This window comes from Vicugna pacos, chromosome 5, assembly GCF_048564905.1.
Source record: "Vicugna pacos chromosome 5, VicPac4, whole genome shotgun sequence".
NCBI classification, from domain to species: domain Eukaryota; kingdom Metazoa; phylum Chordata; class Mammalia; order Artiodactyla; family Camelidae; genus Vicugna; species Vicugna pacos.
The window spans coordinates 36,995,217-37,015,610 of NC_132991.1; the positions used below are offsets into that span (position 1 = coordinate 36,995,217).

Sequence of the window (20,394 nt, forward strand, 5' to 3'; positions counted from 1 at the left end):
AAATGTAAAAAAAATAATTTCTTTGTTCTGAGATTACGTGCTGTGAGATAAAGTTAAAAGAATCACAAATGAATGTTGATGTTTAATGAACTCAAACTTTAAAATTTTGTATTTGACCAAAGTGGGACTCTCATGAAGGTCAATAATCCTTTTAATTCTTGGTTTATCAAATGCTGAGTACCTCATGCTGATGATACAGTAAAGGCATTTTTAAAGATTAAAATACTGTGACCCACTAGTTACAGTTTCTAATGATAGGGAGGGATTTCAGGACTTGAGAGGAAAATGTAACCCACAACAAGCCAGTGGGAGGTTTACTCCTTAAGCTCAGGGAGCAGAGCAGACCTCAATGCGACCTCTGACCTCTGGGCAGGACCCATTCTCGCCACCTGCTGGGAGTTGCTTAATGACCTAAGGAGTCTCTGACAGAGGTCTGGTGTGTCCTGGAACACAGCAAGCCACACCACAACATCCCAAATGGTACAGATAACTGAAGTCTTGCAAATGTCTTTACACAAAATTTTAGCGAGTAGTTTTTCCCGTTAAAAAACATAGACTCAGTTTACATTTGCTGGCTTCTTTTTCTCCTGGTCATTAGGTTGTGGAAGGATGCTAACGTGGTGAAAGAGCTCCATGAGGAAAGAGCTACCCTGTGTCATGCAGAGTAGAAATTCCCACAGGTTATCCCCAACCAGCTCTCTCAGTCAGAGCATTTCTACCGTGATGGTGAGCCGAGACACTCACCTCCTCTACAACTGGCCAAGCAACAACAACCAAAAGACTACCGGTATCTTTTAGCTTCAAACACCTATCTTGCTGACACCCATCTTACTGAGATCCACTTTTGAGCAAGAAGAGAGCAAGAGAAGTAGCTGAAGGTCCCTTTAATGATGGCCCCATGTGTGATTGGATACTTGATGCTTTTCCTAAAAGTCATCATTAGAATTTCGTGATATTAAAATGCAACTTATTTGATGTGGTGTCTATAGGACCTAAATAGTGTTCCTCCCAATTCTTTTCCACCCAATCTCGGAAAATGACTATTATGGACAAAATCTTTGTGTCCTCCCCTATTCATATGTTGGCATTAAGAGGTGGGGCTTTGGGAGGCCATTAGGATTTGGGAGGCCCCCATGAATGTGATTAGTACCCTTATAAAAATCACTAGGGAACATGCTCAGTCTGCTCTGCTCCTCCATGTGAAGATGCAACAAGAAGTTGTTGACAGTTTGCAACCCAGAAGAGAACTCTCATCAGAAACTGACCATGCCGGCATCTTCATCTCAGACATCCAGCCTCTAGAACTGTGAGAAGTAATTTGCTGTTGTTTATAAGCCACTCACTCTGTGGTATGCATTACAGCAGCCCAAGCAGACCAAGGCAATGACCCTATTTAAAAGTAGGATCTTGAAAGATGTAATCAAAGTAAGGATTGAGGCGTGGGCCCTGAGATGTGAGATCAATGATTGGTCCCCTTGTAAGAAGAGGACACAAAGAGATGCAGAGAGTCACAGAGAAGAAGCCATGAGAAGGCAGAAGCGGGCATTGGAGGGATGCAGCTGCAAGCCAAGGATGGCCAAGGATGGCCAAGGATGGCCAGAGGCCGCCAGAAGCTGGAAGAGGTAGGGAAGGGTTATTCCCGGAAGCCTTCAAAGGGTGTGACCCTGCTAACCCCTGGACTTTGGACTTCTAGCCTCCAGACTGGTGAAAGAATGAATTTTTGTTGTTTTAAGCCAAATTTTTGGTAATTTGCCATGGCAGCCCCAGGAAACTTATATGGTGTCCTAAGTCTTATCTCTTTGGCAGAGAATGGATGTTTTTAGCAAAATGAAAAATGGAATAATGAGAAACCTGCCGTTTCCTTACGTAATTCTCTTATTAGTTGCATTAACAATAAGGTCAGCCCTGGTAGGATTTTGTCTATTGAGACTAAGTGAAACTGAGAGTTAAGAGGCCCAGAAATGGGAAATTCTGATTTGCAGTTTTGTAGATGGAATTTCATTAGTCTGGGTCTGACAAATCAGTCTTTCATTTTAGAACGAGGCTTCGCCCTCTTAGCCAAATGATGGCATCCTTACTTACCAGTAACCACTTCACAATGCCTCCCTCTCACTCTTCAAAGTGAAAGGCAAAAACTGGCTCTACCTTGTCTTAACCAATAAAACAGAACCGTGGTCACAAAATACAAAGTGCCAGAATAAAAAAAATACTCTCCTCACATCTGCAGTTAGTTAAAGAACTCTAAAAAGGTTTAGTTCTGGATTAAAACTAGAGATTTCCTTTTCATTGAAAATAAATAGTAAGAGGGGAAAGTGGTATGTTTTAAGATATTAGAATCAGGCAAACAGGAAGAATAGTTTTGCTAGGCAAAGACTGCTATCTTCTCCCCTTTTATTGCACATGTCAAAGACAGCTGCTTTAGAGGAACAGGTAACTTGGGTGAGGTAAAGAGAGTGTGAAATATTCCCGCACTCGCTTTCCCAGAGCTAGGTCCATAATGCATGCTGAGTTAAGTGCTTCTTACAGCCAGCCACACCTGGGCCCTAGCGGAGCACACGTAACTAGGTGGTCCTCGGTTTTAACAAGGCCTCTTCCCAGGTCCCTTTATCGTGCTTAGATGTGCTGATAAATTACTCATCTCTATGTGCAAAGCCATTTAAAATATTTTACTTAGAAGGTAAGATTATTTACCACCAGACCATTTCTTGCGACAGTTGGTAAATCACCTGAAGGCCTGCTTATCTAGGTTGATGCCTAAATTGCGTCCACATTCAGTCAAAAGCACCGACTTCCAAGCATTGAGGAGAGCATTCATTTAATCTCATGTCATTTAATCTCACTTTTTAAATTTATAGGTGATCTCAGAAGGTCTTTTCCACTTTAAATCTCTTTGATAAATTCTAAAAGAACACCTGATCTAAAATTGCTTTTACAATTTATACTAATATGACTAGCCTGTACACTTTATCTAAAACCCTCATTAATATTATTTGAACAGATGTCTGAAAGACACATATTTCTAGGTTATTTCTGGGAAATTTTATTAAGCCACTGGTTTGATTATGGGTCAAAGGAAGCTATGCAGCATAGTATGACATATGAGTTATGACTATATAAAGTCAGGGCCTGACTTTTTTCAAAAGACATCTCAGAACTTATAAAATCTAATGAATGACCTCTTGAAAGCAGTTGCCCTGGAGAAGCGTGAACTTACTCTTGAAAGCTATCATTTTGAAGAATTTTTGACAATTCCTCTTCCAATATTTAGAAAGTTTACTGACTATTGGATCAATTTTAAGAGACTGAGATTAGTAGATAAGAAAGATAATTTTCCCAATAGAATTGCAAAGCTACAAATATTAAAATCTAACACAAAATCATATATTGCAGATAAATCTTTCATTATTTACTGTATTTATTTTGGCATGGCTTTTGATGCAACGTAGAGACCTCATCTTCCCTCAAGGCACACGTATGTGCTTCCACTCAGGCTATTTAAAACAATATTCTATAGCTTTAGAAGGTAATCAATCAATTTATTCATTCATTCATACATCTACCTAATATTTGCTGAGATGGCAAAGCTGGTGCTATCCAGACTGTAAAAACTGATAAGATACAATTGTAATCCTCAAGGTATTTATAAATAGGAGATTTCAAAAGATGCTTTCTGAAATATTTCAGAGTGTTTTGAATGCTGGTAGTATTTTCAGAATGTGTATGGATTTTTAAGATCATGTCTTTGATAAGGTTGTTGGTATCATTGTTTATCTGTTGGTAAAATCACATCATTCATGTTACTTCATAGTAACTCTAGTTATAGGATCATCACAGAGAACACAAGTAGAGGAAATTTTCAAATATTCTTCCTTCTCTCATTCTTTACTGGAAATCTCGACAGTGGCAGTGAACTGGTAAATTAAACTGTTCCCTTTCCTCAAGTTTTCAAATGCTGATCTAGGAGTTATCTTTCTGAAAAGTGAGCTTCTGACTGATGAAGAACCCCCACACCACCACCACCAAAAAAAAGAAAGAAAATCATGTTTTTCCAATGAATTCTCCTCATTTTTCCTGTGTTATTTAGTACAGTCCCAAAGAGTGAATTAAGAACTTTTCCCATTCTTTTTCTGAATTACACACTTATCCTTGTTCCTTTGTTATTTTAGAATGCAATTTACATTTACTTATATAATTAATAAAGTAATAACTAGTTAATGAATAAAGAAACCTGAAGTATCTTTGGAGACAGGGAGTAAATGTAAGCTAAAACTGCTGGATCGAGGAAAGTGTACAAAAACCTTTCTCATAGCTGAAGATTACAATCTACCTTTACAATTTATCTTTTCCCCACCCACCTTCACTTTGAATTTTTACAAGACTTATTATCTTAGAATTGAAATCGGAATTATTTATTGTCCCTTGTCTTGGGTTAATGTGTTAAACTAGTTCCTAAGAGTTTCTTTTTTCTTTGCCTGTGTCTGAATCCTAGAAAAAGTAGTCTTTTTTTTTTTTACCCAAATGCTAGTTGAATTCTACCACGTTTGTGATAAATGGCAGCATCTAGACAGCATTCACTTAGTCTCTGTCCTATTTTTTATACTTCATATAGCATATAAGATATAATAGATATTTTCCTAAAACATGGTTTTTACACTAAAAATCCTCATAAATATTTGAATAATCCTATACCTCCAAAATCTAAATATCAGTGATCACAAATCAGAACAAACTACACACTTTCCTATTTGATAACACTTTATCTAAAAACTAGAATGAATCTACATACATATGAAATCCACCTATTCATTTCAGTTTATATAAAATTAAGTAAGAGGCAGGTTATCTCTAAACCAAGGATGCACAATGTATTTATTTTTCCTGGTCCAAATGGCTGATAATTATTGTTTATTTTAAGCAGATCAAAGATTGTGTTCCCTTTTGAAAAATGGTCTTTATTTGATCTATTAATAAGTAGTATTAATTATTGGATTTCAGAGAATTAATTGAAAGAGGTAAGGTAGGGACATGAGGTATATGATTTGCTCTCAATAGAATTCTAAATACACAGACATTTAAAATTGTCTGGCACAACATTGCTGAAAGGATCACTACCTTTGTGTTTTTTACCTTGGCATTTTTTCTATAAAAACAAGTAGTGCCAGTTTGAATACATTTCAAATAGTCCTTTGATAGCTGAGAATTTGTCAAGTCTCACTTAAAGATAAGGAAAAGATAACAATCATACTCCACCAGCCCATCCAGATCTGCTTTCTTCTATATGCTCCTGGGTCTAAAAGAAAGAAAGAGAGAAAGAAAAAAAGGTCACATGAAACATAGTATCAGGAAGACCATTTTTCCTAAGTACAATCTAAACATTTGAACAAGTCAAGCTGCCTGGTCAGAGTGTACTATTGCTAGTCAGTTAACTTCACTCTTGAGTTTCAGATGACTACATTCAAAATCTTATACAACAGCACTATTGCATACACAGGGTGATCTAAGGGCTGAACCTTATTGCAAACCATTCATAATTCTGGTTAAATATTCCACGAGGCAGTGAATGGAATTACAACAGTATCTGTGGAGAACTAGCACAAGCCATGTCATATAGGTAAAAGGGCATTTACAGTGGAGTTTAGGTTAGGTTTGTTTTCCTTTTCTCAATCTTATGAAGTAACTAGGAATCTTAACATTTGCACTAAGTCTTATTTTGGTATATATTTTAGCATAATACAATCAACCATTTATTGAACAAACATTTAGTAAGCCTAAAAGAATAAACAGGCTTTTCTAGACAAATAATTAGAGAAAGAACATTCTAGGTAGAATGAACAGCAGAGAGACCAGGTCAGCTTAGAGACCCACAGTAGTTCAGTGTGACTGAGTGGAGGGTGACAGTGGGAAAGAGTTAGAAGATGAGAGAAAATGCAGAGGTATCAGCAAGATCTTGGAGAAAATTTTATGCCATGCTAGGAAGTTTGGATTTTTCCTGTAGGTAAATCCTTTGAAGGATTTCAAAATCACAATCTGGAAAACATAACTGAACATGATAGAGAGAATGGATTTGAAGTGGTTAAGACAGAGGGAAGCAGAAAGATCAATTAGGGTATTGTAATGTTTGGAAAAGGATGCAAAAGACCCAAATCCAGATATCAGTAGTGAGGATGGAGCAGAGAAGATGTAGTCAGAGGTACATAAAAGTGTAAATCCTCAGAATGAATTTGAGGGGCAAGTTGTGATTGAAACTTCTAGTATTAGATAAAAATCACCTAAGAGAGTAATAGAAACTTGTGACAGAGACTGTAAAATAATCTGACCGTTTCCTCTTTTTGCTGGGACTACAGGTAGGTGACATTTCCCAGGCCTCTTTTCAGTTGGATGTGGTCATGTGATAAGTTCTAACCATGGGATGTGAGCAAAATTGACTCATGCTACTTCTATGCCTAACTTACAAAACCCTCTCATCCATGATCCTCCATCGTTTTTCCACCCCCACTGCCCCCTGCTGGATGTTGATAATCAGGTTTGAATAACCTTGAAATACCCTTGGAAGTCACTGAAGGAGGACAGCAGAAATGTTATCAACCTGGGTTCCTGAATGACTGTGCGGAGCAGGGCACCCCATTCCCCACCCTCACCATTCCCCACTTACCTGGACTCACTATTGGATGGTTACATGAATGTGCAAAAAATTTCTATTGTATTAACCCACTGAATTTTTGGAGGGGCTTTGTTGTTGTTACTGTTATAGCAGTTAGCCTATCTTGCAAATACATTAACTTGGAGAATAATAAGATTTCTAGAGAAGTCAGAAGAAGAAGAGCTGGAAAGGAAAAGAACAGTCAGTAAAGTAGAAAGAGAACCAGGAGGGAGCATACTGTCATCAAAAGCAAGGGAGTAATCAATTTTAAAAACATAGTTTGGATTTTTCTCCTATAGGGACAGGCCAGTGTCTCAGAGAGAATAAGTTAAGACAAGACTTAATAGTGAAACGTTTTTGATTCATCATTTTCAGCTATTAAGATAAAATTAATTTTAATTTTCAGAGAAGAAAAAATAATATGAAAGATATTTCTTCCCCTAACTACAAATTTCTTAATAAATTTTATTCATATAATTATATTACACCTAACTATTGCCAGTTTCCTTTGCCTCTTTGTTTTGAGTATGAATCTCAAAATGAATACAATGTTCCCAAGTCATTGAACCTTAAATGTTATTTGTTTTCAAAACACAGACGCGTGTGTGCGCATGCGCGCGCACACACACACGCACACACACATACCAGTCATGAGTATGGTTGCTGGAAATTTCAACTTTGTTGTTCTAAATCTGAAAATATGTTTCATGCACTTATGAGATTATTTTGAAACAGAGATTGTTTTGAAATTTTAAGGTTATTCAAACCTGGTATTCTAAACTTAATCACTGATTTTGGCCATAAAACCAAAGCTTATATTCCAGGAATTCCATATCTCAATGAATGAGCATCTTACATGTTCTGTCAGTTTGGATTAAGTTGTCTCAGATTTGATAAATTAGAATTTCAAATCCCAAAGCATTCAGAGTTTTAAATGCCTAGTTTTAAGAGGTAAAAATTGTATCTAAATGACCAATCTTATAGTTTTAAACTCATAAAATTAAAGCAATAATTCCTAGTATGTAGATTCAATGAAAACATTGAAGATTATATCCATCCAAAGCTGACTAATCAGACCAATACTTTCTAATTAATTAGAACAATCGAGTTTATTCTTTTTTTGTTTGCTTATGATACTGCATTAGAGCCAAACATCTTTCCGCTTTGTATATCAAACTGTAAGATAAAAATAAGCTTCTAGCATATTCCATCAAAATTAGTCAAGCTTCTTACAGACACAGTAGTGATTTAAAAATATTTTTAGCCTGAGTAATGTTGACTATTATAGTCCTGATATATTTCCAAACAGATTCATATGACTTTTTTCTTGCAAAACATAATGTCCTAATTTCTAGATGGAATTTAGTATTTTACTTTGATTGCTTTGTGCTTTTTTTCTTACTTTATAAAGTAGGTTTATTCTATATTTGGTTTAATGAAACATTTCTTCATAATTAGATGTCTCATAAAATGTACCCATCAAATTTCCTATTTAAAGAAAACATTTTGTGTTTCTTAGTCTCTAATATCAGTACTTATGAACAGGCTTATTTTGAAGCTTTTCAATTGGTGAAGTAGTTTTCTGACTCATTAAGTCAACAGATTATGTTTGGATTTGAGCAATAGAAACAATTAAAACTCAACAATAAATCTGTGCCTCGTTTTGAAGTTTTTTCTCCCTAAAATTAGCACAGTATGGACTGCTCCCCTAAGATCACAGGATAGCAGAGTAATTTGATCTATTTCATGTCATGTCTTCAGTTATCTGCTTTTGATTTTAAAATGGGAGTATTTGGCTTTCCTTGGATAGTATTCATTTACTTTGGAATTTTTATTTTTCAATTTTGAAATTGAATAGAGCATGCCGCCATTTGCATTTTGTCCTCTGGTTCTTTTGAACAAAACACATCTATTTCCCTAATAAACCCCTTCATTTTTTTTGCCGGCCAATCTGGTAATCTCAAAAGGATGGATTTCCATTCTAAATCAGAACCAGATACCTGATTTTCCCAATGTTACATTGTTTCATTTAGTCTTTTGCTCTATTCAATTTCAATGTTAAAATCATTCAAGAAAAATCAGAGGTATCTTATTTATTTAATAAAAATAATGAACCTGTGAATAGAGAGTAGTTTTCTGCAAAGCAGTCATGAGCTGAATGCAGTAATTCTGCTTTATGATATAAAATGCTAGCTATAAATAAGTTTTCTGGTACTTACATTTTCAGAATACACTCTGTGGTCTTAATATAACCTACCTTGGGGCAGTCCCATATTAGCCAGTCTTCCCTGAAATCACATATAGATAAGACTGAAACATTCTGGATTCTTTTTAGCCACTGCAAACATATTCGTTCATCAGTAACCCATGTGAGCCAACTGAAATAATAATCACTGCAAATAAACCAAAACAATCACAACCATAAATCAATATCACATTCAAATGATTTCTTAATCTGTATTTTCTAAAGGATGTATTTCATTATTATGAAATATTTATTCCATAAATAAGAAAGGCAAAACTCTCCTTTTTCTGCAGAGAAAATTTAAATACACTTGATGATGTTTAAAGAATATCAATAAGAGAGTTCATTCATTAAATGGAATTATTTTATAATTTATAATTTTCTCCCCATTTGGAATTGTTATACCTTAGGAAAAAATTTAGACACAAGGTCAAAGCTACTGGTCAATCTAGAGGGGAAAAAACATTAAACTGGCTATTTTGAATAAGTAAACTCAATGTTTCACTTTTTAACTAGTTGAGAGAGAGCTAAGTGGGTAAAAGACTTTTTCTTTTTCTCTAGGCAGGTTTGTGTTAGAAGCTGAGTTTTAGCTGTGACCGTGATCAGGGGTTGAAATTCAGGTTAGTAGTAATCACAGGTGATACATGCAAAGTAACTCAAATAGTTCTTGGCACAAAGTGTAAGCCAGTGAATGACAACAGTGATTACTTGGATCTGAGGGTGAGTTTGTACTTAGAGAACAACGTTAACAAACCACGGAATTCTGGATATTGATGTCAAAGGAACCACAGAGCCAGAAGGGGTCTTCAGCTCAGACTGTGGTTCTATCTCCTCCTAGTTATACTATCTTAGGCTGATTACTTAGTATCTGTGCCTCTGCTTCTATATAAAAGGGGAATAATAAAATGGCTAGTTTTAAAGGTTGCTGTAAAGATTTGCTGAGAGGGCTTAAAGTGCTTATGAACTATGCTTTCTACATAGTGAGTGCTCAAAAAATGTTAGCTATTACCATCGTGTTGTTAGTGTTTTACAGATGCTCGAACAAGCCTTGTGACTCCTTAAAGATGCTCTTTCTGTCATTCCACTGACCTCCTGAGGGGAATGACACCCCCTCAAAACATGTGTTTAGCCAAGTTTTCATCAACTAGATTAGGGCGGGGAATAACGGATAATTTAAAAGATTAAAGCCATTTTTGATTATCCCAGAGTGGATTTACCTTGGCAAAGCCCAGCAGAGACCTCTGATGGGGTTCCTCTTCCTATTAGTGATCAATCAGTTGGCCCTGGCTGACTCTCCTTCATGGGGCAAGAGGAGAGGAGCCAAGCCTGGGCCGGCTAGGGTTTGGGAAGGGGTGAGGCAGCCCACCGGGCAGGGCTTGGGGGATCCCTTCCCTTTATCCACTTCAACCGCAAAGAGCAGGACTCGTTAGGTAAGGTCTACGTTGAGCACCATGCAGGGGAAGTGAGAATGCTTCTGTTCCTTTCCGTCTGCAATCAGTCCCCAGATAACTTTGCAACCAGATCATTCCAAATAGACTATATCTAGTGGAAAATGCTACTATTTGGAGAGGGGTGGCTTATTGTCTCTTGTTTGTCATTCACATGTGATAAGCATGATCTACAAATCCTGGGGTGGAGGAAAAGTAAGCCAGACTTGAAAGAAGCTAGCCTGAGGATGTCTATGAATTTTACTATCTGCCAGTTCATCCTCACTTACATTCACACATCTAAGGGAAGTACCTCTTAGATGGATTACTTTCGGTCATCTTTCAATGTACGAAAAGGATTCATATTTTCAAATCAATATAAGAAAATTATATGTGAATTTCAGTTTTTATTATGTATTTAGTTTTGCATGCTATTTTTATTTATTTATTTTTGCTAATAGTATATACATCAGAAATTCACTAGAAAGGAAGTGTAAACCCTGATTAAGAAATTGCAGCGTTAAAATTCAGTTAAAAAGGTGGGAAGCATCTGAAATGAATATACCTGGAGGCTATCATTGCTGGAACTGGCACTTCTCTGGGACCTACATGCCCAGGATAAGTGGTATCGATAATAAATATTCGAACAACAGGATTCTTCGCTCCAGCCTGCCAAGAAAGTGGAGATATGTAACCTCATAAAATTCTAGTTACCACCAAGTTAAGTATATTACTGTTGCAAACATTCTAATTATAACATGACCACGAATTTCATTGCAGGGCAATTACAAACATTGTGCCAACCAGAGTGAAAACACATATTTTAAGTGGTTAATGAGGGAGTTTTGATTTATAGGGGGAAATATTTTGGACATGAAATGCAGTTCTGGAACTGATACTCTCTTTTTTGACTTTCAAGACAGATATTTCTCATTCTGACCGTTATCAGGATAATTAGAGTAACATTTCTCCTTGTGCTGAGGGGAGTGCAGATGAAGATGCGTTTTGGGAAGAGACTGTAAAGAATAACTTAGTCTAGGACAATTACCGAACAGTCTCCTAGCTCGTTCCATCACTACTGCTGTCATCTCACCTCAAAATACAATGTCATGGGATTTATGCTTTTCTTGCTTTGTGATTTCTGTGCTAGCACTTGCCCCAAATTGACAAGAAAGCATAGTTTATGCCCAGGCAGCTTATTGGAGTTTCTCTGTTATTTTACCACAGGAAAAGAGAAACTTATAATTGATAATTTGAATTCACAAAGTTTAGATATATAATATTAAATGGCTCCATGCTGTTCGGCTTTCTCTAAGGGACTGTTCGCTCTCCTCAGACCTCCCTGTTTCACTCCGACATTTAGCTGAGACTTTCTACTTCTCTCAAGGTGTCTCCCCTCTCAGTCCAACATCAGAGTTTTCAATAACTTCAACCTTCAAAGAAATATGAGAGTTTGGGTCCCAAGTTTTCTGTCAGTCTTAGTTACCCCTCAGTTCTGGGTTCCTTCATCTCTTCCTGCTTTCTTAAACATCCTAAAGATCCAAGTTCTTTTACATCTTTTGGGTCCCAGCTACCACACCTCTCACTTCTGAACATCTCTAGTTTTCAGACTATATACACAATCCTTGAGGGATCTCCTACCTAAACTCTCATCTCCTACCCATTGTCTTTTCACAAATGACTTTTAACATAAATTTTAGACTATCTGGAATTTCTATTTTTCTCGCTATGGCCGTTTTGTCTTGCCTTGATATCCACTTGTGTGTATGCAAGTCTATCCCATCTTTGTCATGTATAGGGACCCATTGCATCCACACATGACATGTTCCCCTTGGCAAGTAAAAACAGTAGGGACTTAAGAACAAAGAAATACATTCAAGAATCACTTGTACAAGAGGAGAATTTATGGTTTGATCCCCTTTCAAATTTCTTGTCTAAATTAAATTAGGATACAATGCTTATCCACTGTGACCTGACCATTCTTCTACTGTGCATAGAGATTGCCTCTCTTGCGGAGTAGGACTGCATGAGAAGTAGGTAAGCTAAGAATTTTAGAATGTTTATGCAAGAAACTCTGGGCTCACACCATGTCTAATTCCCGCAGAGGAGAACTGAGGCTTATAAACTTAACCTATTAGGTTTCTCCAGAAAAGATCATAACCATGACTCCTTTTACCTGATAGGAACATCACATTTAACATTTTAATTTCCCATTCTCGTTGGCATTTACATGAGAACTCAAGAGGGAATTGCAGAACAGAACTTTACCCTGAATTTGGAGCATGAAAGAGAAGAAAATTAAAATTAAGTTAAGCTTGTTTTTCCTCCATGATCTAGACCATATGTTTTTCAAAGACTCTGCGATGGATTTTGCAAAGACTATTTCATCCAGCACAACCAGATGTCCAAAGCAACAGATGTCCACATAAATAATAGAGCACAGTACAATGTTTGCCTTACAATACACAAGGATAAGAAGCTCTCCAAACTTGTTGATCCCACCTCTATTCATGGTATTGGTTGCTCATTTTGACACCAGGGAAATGGAAGCGTCTGCTAAAAGTATCCTACATACCTTTGGGTATGGAATATTTATTGTTCTAGGATATTGTTCATCGCCATAATAGGAATAGGCAATAACTGGTATCTCTGTATCATTAAATTCTGCGTAGGCCAAAAATTTTCCATTAGGAGACCACCAGAGAGCATATTTTGTAGCAAGCATTTCCTCTGAAAAAAAAATACTAGCATATTAACTACAATTACAGTTTACTCTTAAACTCTTTGTAAACATTTTAAAAACACATTATGTATAGCCACTTATTGACTGAAATAATTTATTTAATGTGGATGTGACAATGCTGTACTTTGGTTATCAAAAGATAAGTAATCTGAGCTTAGAGAAATAGTTTAATCTTACACCCCATATCAGACATCAATTAGTTTTCTGAGGAATTGATATTAATCAGGAATTCAGTTTTTAAAATAAATAATAAACATCTCAACAATAATTAATTTTCCCCTTTGGGTCAGCTACTGGTTTTTATAGTCACCTAAATTAACCAGAAGAAGGAGAAATGTAATTATCCTGCAGAGTGAGATAAACATTGAAAGTTAAATTTTTCTCCTGAGAATATTTTTAAAAACCCATTAATTCAGTTATATATATATATATATGTATATATATATATGTGTGTGTGTGTATCTAAATATATATAAAATATTAGATGTATATAATATATTAAATATTTTATATATATATATATATATATATATATAAACAAAGGTAAGAACTAGAAGACCTTTTAAAGTCCAGTTAAGTCCTGGATCCTACATGACCTAAAAAGAGGACAATGTTCATGAGAGCATCAGTAACTAAGAGTATTTTCCTGCAAAATAATATAGACAGCTGTTTAGTTTTGGAAAAAAGATTTATTTCTCAAGAAAAAAACCCAAAAACCTAAGAAAATGTACCAACATAACATCTAAGGACTATATACTTCTTGGAATATCAATTATTACTACGATTTTATAATGCTTATGAAAATAAATTCTACCAGTCTGAAACAAGCTTTTGTTCTTCCAGAACACGCATGTCCTGTTTGTAACCTGATAACAGCTTTCAGAAATGCCAGCATTCATCTCAGTAACATACCGCTCGTCTGAATGTTACTAAATGTGTGCAATTACTTTCAGTGAAAAGCCCAACGTCAGCAGTAGAAAAATAATACAGCGTACCTTCATAAACCCAGTCTGGGATTCCGTTAAATATTTCATTTTCTTTTCCATTGTATGTTATTTGAAAAGGTGGGTCTTCTGGCCTTTGTTTCAGATAGATATTGTTTTGATAGACATATGCCTAGAAGTGGTGGTAAGTTAGTTAATAAGGAGAAATTTCACAAGAAATACAATAAAGCCTGCATATTTGTTTTAATTATTTGCCTAATCCCTTTAAAAAGAGTGATAATCCAGATGAAAAATGATTTACAACTAAAATACCACTTTAGTAGGTCAAAACAACCAACCAACTCACATTAACATTATGATTTTTAACATAACATTAAAATTACGATGTTAAAGTCTATATACTAAATAAAGAATAAAGCCTACTATTTTATTAGTTGCCTTTATTACCCAAATAATTATGTATATTGACAGAAAGTCAAATAAAATCTCTGAATATTAATAGCTAGCCAGATCTAATCTTTATTTAGCGGCCTTAAATAAGAGCTTGGACAAAATTTCATGTTGTCTGAAGCTAGTCTGGGAAACTTGTGAAAACCATATTTTTCCTGAGCTTTCTGGCACAGCGCATTCTGGCTGAGTATAAGGATAAAGTTTTTGACTGCGATATTTAAAGAAGTCTATCCATGAGCTTGAGATTTGCGGAATTCTCAGATGGGTTTCAATTTATCAAAACTCTTCCCATTTTTAACCACTAAAATAGTCATGAATGTATTTTTTTTTCCCTTCAGGCATGGAAATTTAACAAAGGCCAAAATCAAGTGGCTCCTCTTTTATTTAAATGATTAAACACTTCTATAATTTAAACACTTACTAATTTACTTCCAACAGGAGACCAGGATAAATACTGAATTGGACGAGGAAGCTGACTTCGTCTTACAAACTCTCTAGAAGGAAAAAAGAAAGAAAATAAATAAATAAATATACCTTGCTGTTCAATGCCAAAAAGAAAAAAAAAAGGTGTAAACAGAAAAAAATAAAGCATTATCCTCTCTGCTTCTCCTAACCTAATGAAAAGGATGTGACAACGTGGGACTAAAGACATTGGGTAGTGGAGGCAATTCTTCACTAGTTACTTATAAGTCATTTAACTTCTCTGGGTCTGAGTCTCCTGACCTTTATAGTGAGGTGAAAGGATTAAAGATTTATAGACTGTGAAAGTGGGACTCTCTCTAGAAATTATCTAATGGAACCCCCTCATTTTATAGAAAATAAACTTGAGGTTAGAGAATTGATATGGCTTTTAAAAACCACATTGCTAGCTCTTGGCAGACCCCTAGTTAAACTCAAGTCTTTTAACCCTCGGGACTGTAAAATTTGTACACACTGGGCTGAGATGGTCGCTGAAGTGCCTTCCAGCTCTGAAATTCTATAATTGTGCTGAAGTTTAATATGTACTCCTCCACATTCTCATTCACAAGCCCCCTCTCTGTGAATGCATATGCATTTCAAATTTTTGAAAATAAGATGCCATTTGACAATCTCCCCGGGGATCTGACTTGAAATCAGAAAAGGAAAGGAACATCTGATCTCAAGCTAAACTGAAAAACAGATCATATACTGGGCAGTATGCCTTAAGCTTGCAAAGTCCTCCACCCATGGGGAAATTTTAAGTGTACTATTGGCCAAAAATCTCACTTTGATGCTTAGAGTCGCCCTGCAATTACTCAATTGACTGACTCCACTGTGGAGCTTTTGTAGTTCTTCAGCAAGAACTACAGATTCAGATTTTTGTTAAGTGTTAAAGAGTCATAGGATGCCATGCTTAAATGCTGACTATTCTTTTTGAGGACCGTATTAATGGTTTCATTGAGAATGCTTTTGTGGAGATGCCAAACAAGACCTGCCTCCAAGGTATATGCGAGGAGCCTGAAGAAAGACTCCTTGTACGTCCTCTCCAAAAAGATCTCTCCAACCTGGACCTAACATATGCTTGGCATTTCTGCTTTTCCCATTCTTTTAAAGTTTGGACACTTGTGAAGACTTGTAACACGCATTACCTTGATTTAACTTATTAGGTCATAGGATATGAGGCATAGTGAACATTGAGGGAACATGGCACTGGATAGATCAGCTTTGATTGGAGACAGAATGATGTCCCTGGAGGAAGGAGACCATTGGTACTGCAGTGGGAATCCTGACTGCTAGAGGGCAGTTTATGAACACCAGGCCCCTGGAAGGGCCAGAACAGATCAGCATACTAGGGCATGGTTAAGAGAATGACCCAGAAGAGAAGATATTTGTCTTTGGTTTATAGTTCTGTCTCAAACCTGTGTCCATGCTACCTCTGACACTGTAACACTGCCTGAGATTCCCTATGCCATGGAATCAACTATGCAATGGTGCAGACAGTGCCAACCTGAACATCTCAGTGCAGTCTCTCTTCAGGGCTGGCAAGTCACCACAGTTTGCCATTGTCTGAGTTTTCTGAATAATTAATAGTATGAGAAACAGTGGAGGAGAGTGCTTTACAAAGGCTGTCATCTCAGTAATCCCCCCTTGCTTGAAACTAGAGCTATCTTCACTTTCTCTGCGGTAGATGTTTGAAAACTCTTCAGAGGCACATAGAAGACTTGGAATTTGTGATACTTAGTCTTGCCTTGAACCTCAGTGAATTTATCATTCCTCACTCCGTAGATTATGGTATGTTTACCTGACAAAAAGACAATCTGGCAAATTAGATAGCTGTGCAGGAAAAACAGAACAGTGGTTTGATTAAATTCACTGCACAAAAGCTAAATGTTTAAAATGATTTTAGGCCGTCAAATTTATACAAATGATGATTAAAATATTAGTAGTGTCATCTTCTTTTGGAATGCTGTTTAATTTGGTGAACTTCAGCATAGGTAGGACATGGAGAATTTCAAAATGATTAAAAGAAAAACAAGGAAATGATTAAACCTTAAGAAATTCTTCTGAAAGAGTAAGGTTTCCACTTCACTAGTCTAACGTTCTCTTGAGAGCAGGGTCGGTGCCTCAAGCACATCTGTGTCTCCCTCCTGTATGCTTTTCACATAGTGGGTGCTCCATAAATACTTCTTGAATTTGGTGACAGTGTGGATCCAGAGAAGAGAAAGACTCAGAGTGCACTGGTTGGATTTAGATCCTGCATTGCACAGCAGTCCCTGGTTCTTAATTTGACAGTTTAAGAAGATCAGAGCTATCCTGTGTTGAACATTTAATAGAAGTAAATAAAGTTGGTTGTTTTTTTTAATTTTCGTGTTCTTGCTAGACAAAAGGGGAAATAGACCATAAGATTTTTCAATACCTCATCAAGCCATGTAATTATTTTCCCTTTTATATAACAGCAAATAGGATATCACATTAAGATGAGTAACTAAACCAATTCATTGTCGATTCTTAGTCAGGGTGATTTTTCTAAGGTGCAAATCTGATTGTGTCATTTTCCATTTAAAACCCTTCAGTGATTCCCTATTGTCATCAGAAAGAGACCTAAACTCTTTTTAATGGTTTCCTCATTATTGTTTGGCCCATGCTTTCTGGCCTCGACTCCTTCCCCACCTTGCACCACCTCCTACTATACGCATGCCCTCCTCCAATTTCAGCTCAGCTGACCTAATTTGAGTTTCCTGAACACTCTGTGCTCTCCCTTCCTTTTGGGCCTTTACATGTTGTTCCTTCTGCAGAAATTCTCTCCCTCAGTCCTTTGCCTACCTACTCATTCATTTAATTCTTTTCTTATAAGCTGTAAATGTTCCAAAGAATTAAACATATAGATAAATAAAGGAAACAATATAACAGATAATAATTTAGCTAGCATCTAAATTTAAAAGATATTAATATTTTGCATTTTTGAAAACAATTAGCCTAAAATTAATTAAATTTAAATTAAATGTGGCATCTCCCTCCCTTCTGCTTCCTTCCAATGAAGGAGCCCCTCTCCCCATACATGTTTTTGTAGTTTTATGCATGTTTACTTTCATAAATTGTATATGTATAATTTGGTGTTCAAAATTAGGGGAAAAAAACTATATTGTGTATAAAAATATAAGATATCAGTCAAGTAAAAAGAGGTGAATATTCCAAAGAAGTATTTCTTTGAGCTCCTTAAGTTGTATGGGTATAGATATGTTGTAAAGAAATAAGAAACTAAGATCAGAAAAAAAAATGCAGTTTTCATCTCAAATCAAGTCTCTATATAAGATTTAAGTAGTATTGATAAATAGATGTGAAGTTTTACCCGTTCCTAAGGTCGTAGATATGATAGGTTGCTGTGTAAGAGTATCGCCAAAGCTGTCAGGAAGAAGAGAGGCGAAGAAAAATTATGATTCTTAAAAAGCTTAGGTCAACAATGTATAATCACAGATCACTCAATTCAAGGTTCAGAATTATAAAAAGGACTGTTTTCACAAGGCACTAGGAAAGACATGTTTCAATTCCAAATGAGTCTCATTTACAGAGTTTTACTGTGGACTTTTGTGCTGTTCGTCCAAATTCCAGAACTAATCTCAGCAGTGATTCAACCCTCACTCCATAAAAAGCATATCCAAAGACATTTCTTAATATAAAAAGCTTTTCTCTGACACACTCTATCCTTAAAAATGTTCCCTTTATGCTTTACCTTGATTGAAGTAAAACCACTATAATTTCCAAGTCCCAAAAGGAATACCCTGCACTTGGGGAATTCATTATAATAATACCCTTTAAAATTGGATAAAGAGGATTTCATTCAATATATAGTTTTGTTACAAAATGCTTGCTTTTCTTTAAGTGTAGTTTTTTAAAATAATATAAATTTTAAAAATAAATAAAAGGTATATAGCTTATATTTTCCTCCTAAAAAAAACCCTGCTCTTTTCTCGTTTATTTGTTCTGTGGTTAGTGAATAATGCAAATATTGTTTTGGATTTTGTTTCTTACAGGGCTTTCAAATTCTTGGCAAAGAAGCTCCAGCAGGTTGAAACATGTCTTTCTGAATATTGCTGGTGATCAAAATCTGGTTCATTGGAAAATAGTCAATTGACTGGACCACCCGGGGGGGCGCAAGCTTGTCTTTTCATTTTGTATGTTAAGGGAGTTTGGCATCTCAAGTAGAATATGAAAAATGGCAGTTAAAACACAAGGTTCTTGATCTAAAAGTAATTATTAGAAGTTGGAATTCATAGTAAATTCTGCTTTTTTGCCAGTGTAAGTAGAAAAAATAAGGTGATTATCTTCCCCCTACAACTTCAGGCTAAGTCGGTCCATCTCCGTGGGATGCTCCTAGGCTAGGTTTCAAAGACACAGATTTAAACCCTGCTCCACCACTGACTGTATATAATCTTGCTTGAGCAAGTAAGTTAAATAAGCTGCATCTTGATTTTTCCATTTTCAATCATAATAAACATTAACAAAGTTAACGTATGTGAGAATTGACTAATGATTTATGATGCCAAATAGCTTTATTTCTGATGAAAAAGGTGCCCCCCCCCCAATAAGTTTTCCTCTCAAGAGGAAAGTAGTCTCCACTGGCTGATGATAACCAGGCAAGAATGCCAAATTCTGAATTATTTGTATATGTTAGGGTTTTGGGGCTCAGCTAGAATTGCATTAACTATGTGAATATTTAGAGATAAAGATAGATTCTTGCTCCCTCTTACTTTTATAAACCAATCTGTGGGCTAAAAGGAGATATAATAAGATACACCCAAATTAAACAGTTAATACCTTTGAATAATCACTTTCTAGATATGCAAATTGCCGATCAGATGATAAACCATAATTTGAAGCATTCACACTTTTCTGAAATGATGAAGAAGTTGATTAGAATACAGAAAAAATAACAGAGCCATATAAATTTTTAAAAGAATATTGTATCATTGATATACTCCCACATACACATTCAGAGTAATTATTTAAAAGTTTATGTAGTACCTACTATATACAAAGAAATTTACTACACATTAGAGGATGAGGATGTGATAGGTAAAATATACTTTGTGATTTCAAGAAGCTCTTCACTGACCAAGGAACAGAGTCCAAATTCTTAATACCTGTTCTGGACTCAACTTGCCTTCTCAGCTCCATCCCCCACCATAGTTATTCTCCAGTTCTCTCTTCTAGTCTCACTAGATTACTGCCCTTGCCTCCTCCAAATCAGCTAGTATTTTGCTTGCTCTGTGGAACTGGCATCATATGAGATAAGAATTAAGAACTCAGTTATTATGGTCAGTTTTAAGCGTTTTTGAAGAGGAAGATGACGCTGGATACATACCATGGTGGTATTCTTCAAAATAGTATATGATTCTCCTGTTTCAATATTATAAAATACTATGTTATTATCTGTAGATTGATGAAGATATTCTTGTCCTTTAAACAAGAAGGAAAACAAAACTTGA

At 35.9% G+C, this 20,394-nt stretch overlaps 1 protein-coding gene across 1 annotated transcript in view; it reads right to left on the bottom strand.

The window, feature by feature from the left end:
* The window catches only part of FAP (fibroblast activation protein alpha), a 63,015-nt gene that overhangs the window by 31,408 nt on the left and 11,213 nt on the right, over positions 1–20,394 (bottom strand). Inside the window, exons 5-13 of the mRNA XM_006196221.4 lie at positions 20,271–20,365; positions 19,724–19,798; positions 18,258–18,310; positions 14,871–14,943; positions 14,051–14,171; positions 12,888–13,042; positions 10,878–10,981; positions 8,898–9,033; positions 5,246–5,290 (exon numbers count right to left, since the gene is read on the bottom strand). Coding sequence (XP_006196283.1) covers positions 5,246–5,290; positions 8,898–9,033; positions 10,878–10,981; positions 12,888–13,042; positions 14,051–14,171; positions 14,871–14,943; positions 18,258–18,310; positions 19,724–19,798; positions 20,271–20,365 — 857 coding nt within the window. The remainder of the gene's footprint in view (positions 1–5,245; positions 5,291–8,897; positions 9,034–10,877; positions 10,982–12,887; positions 13,043–14,050; positions 14,172–14,870; positions 14,944–18,257; positions 18,311–19,723; positions 19,799–20,270; positions 20,366–20,394) is intronic.